At 36.3% G+C, this 12,830-nt stretch overlaps 1 protein-coding gene across 2 annotated transcripts in view; it reads left to right on the forward strand.

The window, feature by feature from the left end:
• The first annotated feature begins 459 nt into the window (after positions 1-459).
• Positions 460-12,830, forward strand: part of ASXL2 (additional sex combs like 2, transcriptional regulator) — a 107,087-nt gene continuing 94,716 nt past the window's right edge. For both annotated transcript variants that reach the window (XM_011356536.2, XM_011356537.2), the window contains exon 1: positions 460-786. In XM_011356536.2, the coding sequence (XP_011354838.1) occupies positions 730-786 (57 nt within the window). In that variant the 5' untranslated portion in view covers positions 460-729. The remainder of the gene's footprint in view (positions 787-12,830) is intronic.

Genomic DNA, 12,830 nt, shown 5'->3' on the forward strand with positions numbered 1-12,830 from the left:
AAGCAGAAGAGAATTGCTGCAAATCTTCAAGAAGATAATCTTTGTAAAAATGAACATGGACAAATGAAAAAAACACTAGCACAAGGTTTACTGAAATTGATAGTTGCGAGAGTCGCTCCCCTTGGGGGAAGAGCCTGTCTATTCCAAGTCTCTACAGCCAGGGCGGCGCTTCGCACGCGGTCAAAATCCGTTCAAAACCCTTTCCGGGATGGATCATGTTCCGCTTCCGCAGGCAGATTTTCAGGGTAGGCGTGGCGCCGGGCGCCCCACGCAGGCTAGCGTCAAACCACCCTCACGCGCATGCTCCCGAGGAGAGGAGGAGAACGGAAGAGCGGGGGCGTGGCGAGGCGCCGCGGACCGCCGGCTCGCTCTCCTCGCAGCCGCGCGCGCGGACGTCGGGGGCGCGCGCGCGCTCGTCCTCGCGGCCGGCTGCGTACAGTAGTGACGGCCGCGCGGGAGCGGTCACATGACCGTAGCGGCTGCCTGTACAGTAAGGACCCAATATGGCAGCGGCGGTAGCAGTGGCAACGGCAGCAGAAGGACCGGCCGCCCCATAGACCCGCCCGCGCAACACCCTCGCCGCTTCCTCTGCTTGGGTGCTACTTCGGCCTGACTTCCCCTTTCTCCCACCTTTCCCGGCACCGCGGGAAAAGCAGCGCAGGGCACAGCAGGCAGGGAGGGCGGCTGGAGCCCGGACACGGGAGCCTCCCAGTCAGTTCAAGACCCGACATGAGGGAAAAGGGCCGTAGGAAGAAGGGCAGGACCTGGGCGGAGGCCGCCAAGACGGTAAGGGGGGAGGGCGCGAAGGGAAAGGCCGAGAGGATTTCGTTCCCTCGCCGCCCGACGGTCGCAGGGGAAGGGAGGTCATTGGTCCAGCGACCCGGCTGAGGGGGCACAAAACCGCGCGGAGAGGGCGGCGGTTAGTGTGGGGGTTGTGATCCCTATGGGAATGGAGGCGCCCAGCGGAAGAGGGTCGCCGCGGGGCTGTGGCTTCTCCCTGCGTCTGCGACGAGTCCTCTAGGTGTTTTGAAGCTTTCTCTCGGGGTCACGTCGCTCTACCCCCACTCTGTGGTAGCCCCCGCCCCGGCATGGGGAAGTCTGTTGCTCTTGCACAGTAACCGGTTCTTCTCCCTTGTGCGGCTGAGGAGCCCCCATTGGGTGCAGATAGGAGACTGCTTGTGCGTGCACTCAGCCCCGGGAAGAAGGGAGCGCAGGAGCTTGGTAGAATTTACCCGCTAGAGCGGACTAGCCGCCTGACCTCAGGCCCCCTACTTGTCTGGGCTCCCTGATCCGATGTGAGGTCACGAGGCTCTTGTTTTTGTTTGCTGTTGGAGCTGAAAGTGCAGGAGGTGTTTAGAAACGAAGTAACAGGTGGGACTTGTAGGATTTTTTTTTTTCTGTTTCCGTAGAGACCTACTCTGAACAAGGCTGCAATGCATGGTGGGACGTGTAGTTTACCCGGCCTTGACTTTTCCGTAGCTAAAATGATGATGGCCTCGAAGTTGTACTTGGTGGGTAAAACCACCTTTTTTTTTTCTTCTTCCTAATTTTGGTATAACGAAATTTAGAGGTAGGTTTTAAAAAATGGACTTTTTAGGATTAGTGAGAACTTTGTTTTATGAAAAAAATTAAAAGCGTGTATGTATGTAGGAATGAAACGTTAGGAGAAAGCGAAGTTCATTCCATTTTTGAGGGTGCAGCAGAAAAGTAATAGGACATAAAACAGCGTTTTAGTGTTGGGAAGTAAGAACGAGTGGAGACATTATTTTTAATGGTGAATCATGTCTGTAATATTTGTACAACATGGAGAGCCCTTCTAAATGAACCTTTATTATATGACGTATGGTTTTTTAAATGAGATTTTTCTGAATATAAATGTAATGTTCACTGTGGGAAAATTTAGAAGATTGTAGAAACGTGTAAATAAGAAAATAAAAAAAAATCACTATTTCACTCTCAGAGCTGTATCTGTTAACATTTTGGTATGGTATTCTCCAGTCTGTTTTATTTCCCCAAATCTGGGTACTGCTGTTTATTTAGTCTTGTGCATTTATTTGTTTTGGAAACTTTACACGTTAGGGAATTGATCAGTCTTAAACTTGTATTTCCGTTTCATTTGGAGATATGAAAAAGTTAGTAAATAAAATCACATTTTATTTATTGAGTGTTTTCACTTACAGTATATTTTCATAATTGTGACTACTGGCAGTTTCCGCTAAAAGATAAAACTCTAGAAATAATTTTTTTGGTTGTTGGGAAATTGCCCCTTCGCAGAAGGCTATTTCACTTTCTTCTCCTTGAGGAATTCCTTAAGACCTCTTTTATTAAAAGAAGGATGGTAAATTTTAATTATAGGTAAGCAGACCCAGGCCTAATTATGTTAATTAATTTTAAGTCTCTAGAATCTTAACAATACTTTTTGAATTGTGATCTCTTTGGATAAAATTATTGGGCGATTGTGACAAAAAAATTTGCATCTACTGTTTAGATTTTTTTATATTTTTAGATTTTTTTTTATTGCTTTTATAATAAACATTTCATGCCCTAGCTAGCTGTGTAAAAAATAGAATTTTGAAGGTAGAAGAACTAGTTTAATTAGTAGAGTTCTGAGTGAGTTCCTGAAGGGATTAGTATATTAGTGGCTTGGTATTTTTATTTGATTCTGGCAAATGTATAAGGCTTCGGTCTAAGTAAAAATGAATTTTAGAAAGAGAATCATGACACTACAACTTTTTTCTTTTTTCTAGTAGCCAAAATCTAGAAAGTACCCTCTTCTTGGTTTATCATCTATAAAGTGAGAAATTAAACTAAACCTTTGTGTTCAAAAGATTTTGTTTATAGGAGGAATAGAAGTAAATGTAGGAGGAATAAATTAAAGTAAAACTTTAATGTTTTAGACTATAGAATGCAATTAGAAAATTAGTGATTTGACAAACGGAAGTAACTGATTTAAATTAAGAAATGGTGTGTATACTTATAAGATCAAGAGAATTAGAAGTCAAACTTATTTTATAGGCATTAAGGTCAAATGTTCTAGAGTTTCATTTTCAGCAAAGAAATAATAAAATTATTCATGAATACAGGCAACATCTGCTTCTTATTTCATTGTGTCCTTGGTACCTGTATTGTAGAGCTATTCTGTTTCAGGGAGCAGTATTAAAATGGGCTTGTATTCCTGACCAATAATACAGCAACAGATGAAACTGTTCAATTATATATACATATATGATATGGTGTGTGTGGGGGTATGTGAGAGAGCTACATGAATTGATGTAAGGTTGTTATGAACAGTCTGAAAAAGCAAAATAATAAGATTCATATTTATTATATAATAGTAAAATTGTGCTAACAGGCTGATTAAATGTGTAGACTGGTTCTAATAACTAAGGACACCGGAGAGAGGGCTAGTGGAGTCTCCCTGCTGATCTTTTTTATGTTTGTCCTGTATAAATACACTAGTTATAAAAAGCATTATTCAAGTAGTCAGTTAATAGTCTCACATGTTTTCAATTTTAAGGGTGGCAGTGATGGTTGGTTGTGAAATGATTTGGATGAGAGATCTGTAGTATAATGTTTGGTGCAATTTAAATAGAAAAATTTCTAGTAAGCCGGAGATACTGAGAACCATTACACTTTAATATTCAAAGTTATGCTCATTCTTAAAAAAAAAGACACTGTATCTAAATATTTGATGACATCCCTGAGGAATTTAGCTGTTTTTGCAAAGCAGAGCTTTCGAAATTTTGTAATCTTGTCGATCCTGTTTCCTTTCTGACTTTTCTCTTGTCATCCACCAGATCTCGGGAAGCAGTAAAAGGGAAAAATGCCCTAAAAGGACAGGTTTGTTGGGATCATAGGTGGAAGGGACAGACTGCACTGGAGGTACTTTTGAGTATCTTTTGGAAGTAAAGTGGTGTTTGAGGAGCACAGCAGTTTGTAATTGTGGATCTTTAGTATTTAGTTCATAGACTGAAGAAAAAGTGGTTTGTTTTGGGGTGGTATCTATATAGAGTTCACTTACTGGTTAATATTTTGGATGTACATAGTTTTCTTTTGGTGTTTACCTCAAGTTATTTAATTTTAGGGAATAAGACGGAAGATAGAAAATTTCTATTAAAGGAGTCACACTCATAGGCTAATTATTCTTATAGAGGAAGTATGGAAAATGGAAAATAATTAGTTAAAAGTACAATGATAAAAATATATTATGATTAGAAAGTTGTTTAGATAAACATCTTAACAAAATACACTTGAGAAAAATATACATGTATTAGAACTATTTTCAGTACTCTCAGTCTTTACCATGAGTAATTTTTTTCTTAAAAAATAAGGCTAGGAGTATGGCCAAATCTGGTTATGACCCCTTGGATCTATACATACCAGGCCAGAGTCCTTTTAAGTCTGTATTTGTATTATATTTGTATTTGTATTAGAATCTCCAGGAGAGTGTGTGCATCTTGGAAAAACATATTAAACAATCTATTTTTGTAATACAGACGATAGAAAGTAAAACTGGGCAATACCTTGGTTTGTGGAGTGCATAAAAAATAAGTGAGAAAGCATTGTAAGGGGCATGGGTTAAAAGTTGAGAAACTGCTCTGATCCATAATTTTCAAAACAATAACTGCATATTTACATTTATTTTTTATTTCAATTTTATTGAGGTATAATTGACATAAAATTGTAAGACATTTGATACATTTGCTGGTTGACTTGGTGTAACATTCTTGAGTGATCTTCCTTCTTGCAATAATGAATTAAAGTTTCCCTGTATTTTGTTTCTAGAATTTTGTATTATTTTCAGTTCATCCTTCTGCCCTATCTTGAAAGCCCATAAACCTCCTAACTCGCTGAAGGAAAAAAATCAAAATCTTTTTTTGAATACAAGTTAAACATTTTTATGGGAGGTGCTGCTGCATCTCCTAGAATTCTGACAGGAGCTGAGAAAATAACATCAGATTTGCAGAAGCTCTCGCTGTTTCATCATCCGCAGAATCTATCCATCTTAAAAGGCTGTGCAATTTTACTGTTGGTTAAAGGGCATTATGTTTTCACTACAAAAACTGTGTGGAAGGAGGCCAGTGTGTGGAAGATATGAAAACAGAGAAGTGACCAGTAGGGTTTGCTAAAACTTTCTATTTTCGTCCTTTTTACAAATGACCTCTGAATGCCCCTCAAGTTCTGTGTTCTTTCTTTCCGTATCTCATAAAGGCCATCCTCATGGTTTATAGTATTGTGCAATTTAGTATTTTTAGTACAGTTTGATTTACGTTTTTAGTGTTCTTAAAAGGTAATCAAATAAGTTCTTGAACTCTTTAAATATGACTTAAAAATAATAGTACTGCTTGCCTTAAACTTTAGTTGAGTTTCTTTTAAAGTTCTATAGACTCACTACTTAAAAAAACAAGTAGAACAGAAATATGAAGAGTGATGAGCTACTATACTGATAACAGGGATTAAGTGAAAGTTTGCATACTGAAATATTGAAAATATTTAGAGTTATACTGAAATTAACTATAGTTGATAGTTTAGATATAGCTTTCTGGACTTACATGGAAATATAAGTCCTGTATGTGGAAATGTGCATAAACATGTATATCTGTATATATTTTATATACAGATCTGCAACTTGCTTTCTTTCTGAATGTCACGGACGCCTTTTTATTGCCATTACTTATCTGCCTGATTCTTTTAAATTATTTCTTAATAGTCCATTGTTTTTAGATGTATCATTTAAAAATCAGTCCTCAATTATTTGACATATAAGTCATTTATAGATTTTTTCCCTTTTGTAACAAATACTTTAGTATATACACCGGGCATATATGTATGCATGTACATTGTGTGTGTGTATGTGCATTTGTGTGGATGAAATAGTAAAGATAAAGAGTTTATAAACTTGAGTTTTTGCCAACTTATATTCCCCTCCAAAAATTTGAAAGTTCCTGTTTTTTCCCCACTTTTCTTTATAATCCAAGGAATATATCAGTCTTTATTCTCTGCCATTTTGATATATTAACAAAGCATTTCTTTTGTTATTCAATAGAACTTGTTGAAACTGTTCTATATCTGTGTTGTCCAATATAGTAGCTATGAGTCACATTGAGCACTTGATATGTGGCTAGTATGACTAAGGAACTGAATTTCGAATTTTAAGTTTAAATAGCCACATTTGTCTTGTGGCTACCATTATTGGACAGTGCAGGTGTAAAGTATCTTCCTATACTTGTTGACTATTTACATATTTTTCACTAAACTTGTTTATTCATATTTTATTTTTTTAACTTTGTGGTCTTTTTTATACTAATTTCTAAGAGTGCTTTGTAAATTAGGGAAAGTAGCCCTTTGTCATATGTGTTGCAGATCTCTTCCCATTTTTGTTTTTGACGTAATTTTATGCTTTTTTTTTTTTTTTTTGCTGCTCAGACATTCTTAGTAAACAAATTTTTCACTCTTTAATTTTACCTTTTGTACTTTTCTAGGTTTTGAGTCCTCTTAGGAAAAGCTTTCTTTACTTAAGGATTATAAAGTGAGTGCTTTTAAAAAATGTTTAGCCTTGAAGATATATCTTCCCTAAATAAAATACATACTTTATTATGGACAAGTAAGAGGAAATTCTTTATACATCAGTAAGACTGTACTCTTGAAGACAGAGACTTTTCTTTTAAATGTTTCTAACTGCAGAGCTTCTTGCACATGAGTGCTGGTTTTTTTTTTTTAAACCTTTTTTTATTGGAGGTAAAAGAGAAGGCACTGTTCTCACTTTCAGGAGAGCACAGTTTGAATAAAGTTAGTCAACTGTATTAAGTGTTTGCCAGAAAAACTGAGTAGCTCTCTTGTTTGTAAAAGAAAATTATTTCAAGACACACCAGGGTATTTGCCTCCGAAGACCCTTTTGAATTGCTTTTGGACATTGGGAAATTTCTGTGATAATTCGTACTTCTGACCTTGCTTGACAAAACTAAAATTAGTTAATGGTACATACACATATATTTGGTCCTGGGCATCAAGGGACACTGTAAATCGTGTTAATTATAGTGTCTTCTGAGTAATTTGATAAATCTTTTGGTAAAAATTATGTGTGAAAGACTTTTCATTTGAAAATTCTTTGGTTTACTAACATTTAGCAGTTGATGCTATGTTTAAAATGGACTTTCATTGATGTTCACAGCTTGGGATGGCCCAATTCATCTTGAATCTTTAACCTGCTGATATCTGAATTATTTAATAGCTGGTTTAGCCATATTCAGTTTCAAATAAAGTACTTAATGGTGTTAGTGACGTATTTCTAAATAGTAACACAAAATTTTAAATGTATTGCTATTGGTTAATAGTGATTAGTTTTCTATCTACTTTGAGTGGTTCTGACAAATTTTGTAAGTTTAAACGGATGGTAGCCCATGAAATATATTGTGTTAGGAAAGGTTTTCTCTTTTATTTCGTGTGTGTACATGCGTATATGTGTGTGTGTGAAGATGTAAAATAGGTGAAATACAAGAAAAGATAATAGAAAAAAGTTTTCACATATATTTATATGTGTATGTATCAGTAATTACCCATGAAAAACATAATGAGGAAAAAAGGACTACTTTTAATAGCAATTTGGGAATAACCTTAATAATCTGGATTTGATCTTGGCTGTACACAAGTCAACTTACACAAGTTATGTAAACCAATGCTCAAACATTAATGTGTATAGTAATCATCTTAGAGCTTGTTATAATGCAGATTTTTATTCACTAGGTCTGCAGTGTAGCCAGAAATTCTGCATTTCTAAGAAGTTCCCAGGTGGTTCTGTTGCCTTGGTCTAAGGGTCACCTTTGGAGCTGTAGGGATTCATACTATCCAAGCTTTCTCGGTTTCTCCAACTTTAAAATAGAGATAATAATAGAACTTAACCATTTGGGATCTTAGGTGATTAGGTTAGTATGTATGAAAAGTTCTTTATACAATGACTAGTATGTTGTGAGCACTGTTAATATTATTGAAAAATTAATAAATATAGATCATTTTATGTTTCTGAATGGGAAAACTATTGTAAAGATGGTATTTTTTAGCAAAAAACTGCAGAAGTTTGAGATAGTTCTAACAGAAAGCTTTATAACCTCAGGGACACCATTGGCCAATGTGTAATTACACAGAGACAAACTAGCTATGAACAAGTTTGGGGACTCACTGAAAGATCCATTTTCTGCTTCAGGAGCTTCTGCACAGAATCCCATTCTCCTGACTTAGACTTTGTGAACTGCATGTGGAGAAGGCCATGTGTGTGGCAAGGAATAGCAGGCTGTCTCTAGGAGCTGGGTGACTGCTGGCCAAGAGCCAGCAAGAAAACAGAAAGGGACTGAAACCTAACAAGTAAGCTTGGTAGTAAACTTAGACAAGAACCCAGGTCTCAGATGACTGCAACAGTCCCAGCTAACATTTTGATTTCAGCCTAGTGAGACCCTAAGCAGAAGCCCCAGTTAATCCATGTCCATGATCCTTTCACACAGAAACTGTGAGATAAATTCGTATTTCCACCTAAGTTTCATAATAAAACATAATCACAAAATAAATTTGTGTTGTTAAGCCTGTATAATAGCGAACTAATCATAATACTAAAATTTGGTGGGGGGGGGGGTACTGCGTCAGGATTGGTCTTAGAAAAGGTTTGACCTGGGTATTCAGGGATAGTGGGTGAAACATTTACAGGTGAATATGGGTAAGGGCTTTCCAGGCAGAGGGAGGAGATAAAAAGGAAAGACTGAGAAATGCAGGATATGTTTGATGCATGGCTTGATTAACCATTGATTAATGTGAAGTATAGTGAAAAATAAGGCCAGAAAAAAAAAGAAAAGGTAGGTTGGGACCAAAATGTGGAGAGTTATGAAAGTCGAACTGACAGTTTTATTCCAGGGACTGTAGAGAGTTTTTATGCAAGACATAACATCCTATCTGTATTTTAAGCAGATCGGCCATTTGTAGTATTTATTGTAGAGGACTGAAGAGTCTAGCTGTAGAGAGATTATGAGGGTTAGGGTAGGATTCTGAATTAAAAGGGTGGGAGGAGAGATGTGTTGTTTTTTTTTTTTAATATATGTATCATTCAAATTTTTTTCATTTCATACCTGTTCTACCTACACTTATCTCACATACAGCTCTCCAGCAGACGTTTAATTCAGTCCTGCCAGTCTCCTGAAGTTTTCACACATACAGGAGGTTCTGGAATGCTCTTCAGCACAACAAAATCCTACCATTCTTAAAAGTAAAAAAGAAAGCAAAACTCCCCAGTTATTCTAGCTCACGTTGGTTTTTCTTTTCTCTGCATTCCCGTGCACTGTTCTTCCATGCCACTGCCTTCTATTGCTGGTCTTCAGGTTTGTTCAGGTGATAGAATCAGTCAGGGCTGTCTGTTGCACTGCTCTGGGGAGACGTTCATACTGTGGCTTATGTGAATACTGCTTTCTGGAGTTGTCCACCATAGTGGCCCTGGGTTCCATGGTGCTTTATGTGAAAACACCATTAATTGTTGATAATATTTATTTATGATAAAAATTAAGAACATTTTGCCAAGGAAAACCTATCTTATTACAGATTTATGTTATAAAATCACAGCTTGAGAACAGATAGGCAAGAAGGGCATACAAATGGAATTATATGGTATGTAACCTCTTGAGACTGGTTTCTTTAATTCACCTTAATGCCTTTGAGATTCATCTACGTTTTGTGTTTTACTAGTTCATTCTTTTCTATTGCTGAGTAGTAGTAGTTCATTGTACTAATGTATCATAGTTTATCCATTCACTGTTGAAGAACAAGTAGGTTGTTTCTGTTTTTGGCATTTAAGAACGGAGCTATCGTAAACATTTGTGGGCAGATTTCCCTTTGAACGTAAGTTTTCATTTTACTAGGGTAAATACCCAGGAGTGGGTTGCTGGGTAATGTGGCGAGTATATGTTTAACTTTCTTAGAGGCTGCAAAACTTTTTCAGCGTGGCTGTATTACATTGCATTCCTATCAGCAATATATATGTGAAATCCAGTTGCTCTTTATCTTTTCTAGCTATTGGTATTATCAGCATTTTTGATTTTAGCCATTCTAATAGATGTGTAGAGATATATCATTGTGATTTTAATTTCTGTAATGGCATATATTGAACATCTTTTTATGTGTTTGTCACCTGTATATCTTCTTTGGTGAAGTGTCTGTTCACGTTTTTGCCCACTGTTTAACTGGATTGGTTCTTTTCTTGCTGTTGAGGTTTGAGAATTCTTTCTGTATTCTGGATGCACGTCCTTTGCTGGGTATGTGTTTTGTAGGTACTTCCTGAATATAGAGGAAAGCTCAGTCTTTTCATCTATAAATATATTGTAGGTTTTTTGTAAACACCTATTATCAGGTTGTAGAAGTTCCCTTTTATTTCTAGTTTCCTTTTATCAATTTGAAAAAGTTCCATTATGTCATGAATGGACATTGAATTTTGTCAGATGCTTTTCCTGAATCACTTGATAATGATCATTTGATTTTAATTTTTAGACTAAATATGGTGGATGACATTGGATTTCACATTTTATATTGGCCTTGCATTCCTGGAGGGGTAGGAATCTCACTTGGTTGTGGTATATTATACTTTTTATATATTGTTGGAATTGCTAATATTTCATTGGATGTTCACAGTTATGTTCGGAGAGATAGTACTCTGTAGTTTTCTTGTACTGTCTGTGTCTGAGTTTTGATACTAGGATAATGCTGACTTCATAAAAATGAGTTGGGAAGTCTTCCTTTTCAATTTCCTGAAAGATTACAGTCAGTCCTCATTATTCATGGGTTCAGTATTTGTGAATTCACCTACTTGCTAAAATTTACTCTTAACCCCAAATCAATACTCATGACAGTTTTGTAATCATTTATGGACACGTGCAGAGTGGCAAAAAATTTGAGTCACCCGATGTAGACATTCCCAGCTGAGGTTTCTGTTGAGGGTGAACAAGGCAATGCTCTGCCTTGTTTCAGCTCTCATAGTGAAAACATGTCTTTTTTTGTGCTCTATTTAGTGCTATGGTTTTTGCATTTTTGTGTTGTTAGTGGTCTCACTGTTCAAAATGCCCCCCAAGTGTGGTGCCGAAGTGCTGTCTAGTATTCTTAGTGCAAGAAAGCTGTGATGTGCCTTATGAAGAGAATACTTGTGTTCAGTGAACTTTGACTAGACATGAGTGACATTGCTATTGGCCATGAACTCAATTTTAATGAATTATTATGTATCAAATATCTTTAAATAGAAACACATAAAAACATGGTTGTATATTGATCAGTTGACAATAATATGACCAGAGGCTTGCAGGAACCTAACTCTGTATTTCCTCTAAAAGCAGTGATTCAGTATTTGCTAATTTAGTGTTCATGATGACTTTATAGAATGTAACTGTTGTGAATAGTGAGAATTGACTGTATGTAGAACTGGTTTTACTTCTTTAAATGTTTGATAGAATCCACCAGTGAAACATTTTGGGCTTGGAGATTTCTTTTGTGTAAGCTTTTAAACTATGAATTCAACTTCTTGTATAGTTATAGAACTATTCAGTTTATCTGTGTTCTCTTGGGTAAGTTTTAGTAGTTTGTGGTTTTCCAGGAATTGATGTTTGTAGAGTTTGTAGTATTTCTTTATTTGAGGACTCTGTAGTGATAGCCCCTCTTTATTCCGATATTGGTCATTTGGTAATCTTTTCTTTTTTTTCCTTTGTCTCTCCTGTTAGAAGTTTTTCAAATTTATTCATCTATTGAAGGAACCAGCTTTTGGTTTTGTTAATTTTTGTTTTTCTGTTTTTAGTCTCATTGATATTTACTCTTTTTCTTTATTATTATTAACTGTCACTCTCCATTTTTCTTTCATCCCCTACCCTCTGGTAATCATTAATCTATTTTCTGTATCTATGGATTTGCTTATTCAGGACAGTTCATATAAATGGAATCATAAAGTACGTGGCCTTTTGTGTTCGTCTTCTTTCATGTAGCATAATGTTTTCAGAGTTCATCCTTATTGTAGCATGTATCCTTTTAATGGCTGAATAATATTCCATTGCATACCACCTTTTATTTATCTGTTCATCAGCTGATAGACATTTTGGGTAGCTTCTACTTTTTGGCTATTGTGAATAATGCTGCCATAAACATTTCGTGTACAACTTTTGTATCATATGTGTTTTTAATTCTCTTTGGTTTATATCTCGGAGTGGAAATGCTAGGTCTTATGTTAACTCTATATTTAACTTTTTAAGGAATTGCCAAACTGCCATAACAGCTGTACAGTTGTACATTCCATAGCTTAGGTGTTAGCCAAGGAATTCATAAGCAGCTTTAAGGAATTGCTTTCCTGAGTTCTTCCATCTGTAGCATAGTGTTTCCCCCCAATCCCATAAGAAAGCACAACAAAATCCATTGTTTGACTATTTTTCTTTTGAATTTGCACAGGATACTTTTAATAACGAAGAATATTTCAGACTAACAGTCAACAGCATAATAATGAAACACAGAGACAAATATATGAAAAAATTAGACATGTAACAAGAAAACTTGCTATTGCTACTTTTATTCAGCATCGTTTTAGAAGTCGTAGCCAGTGTAATTCTGCATGAAAAATAAAGTATATACATTAAAGGAAGAGAAAAATTATTGCTGCTTGCATATATTGTGGTTGCTTATTTAGAAATCCCAAAAGAAGCAACTAAAAACCTGTTAGAGATTGAGGTAAGATTTCAGAAAGGTGATAAAGTATAAAAATGTCAGTAGAGTTCTTATGTACCAATAATTAACAAAATATAATGAAAAATATAAAATTCTAGGAATAAGTT

This window comes from Pteropus vampyrus, unplaced genomic scaffold (genome assembly GCF_000151845.1).
Source record: "Pteropus vampyrus isolate Shadow unplaced genomic scaffold, Pvam_2.0 Scaffold28, whole genome shotgun sequence".
NCBI classification, from domain to species: Eukaryota; Metazoa; Chordata; class Mammalia; order Chiroptera; family Pteropodidae; genus Pteropus; species Pteropus vampyrus.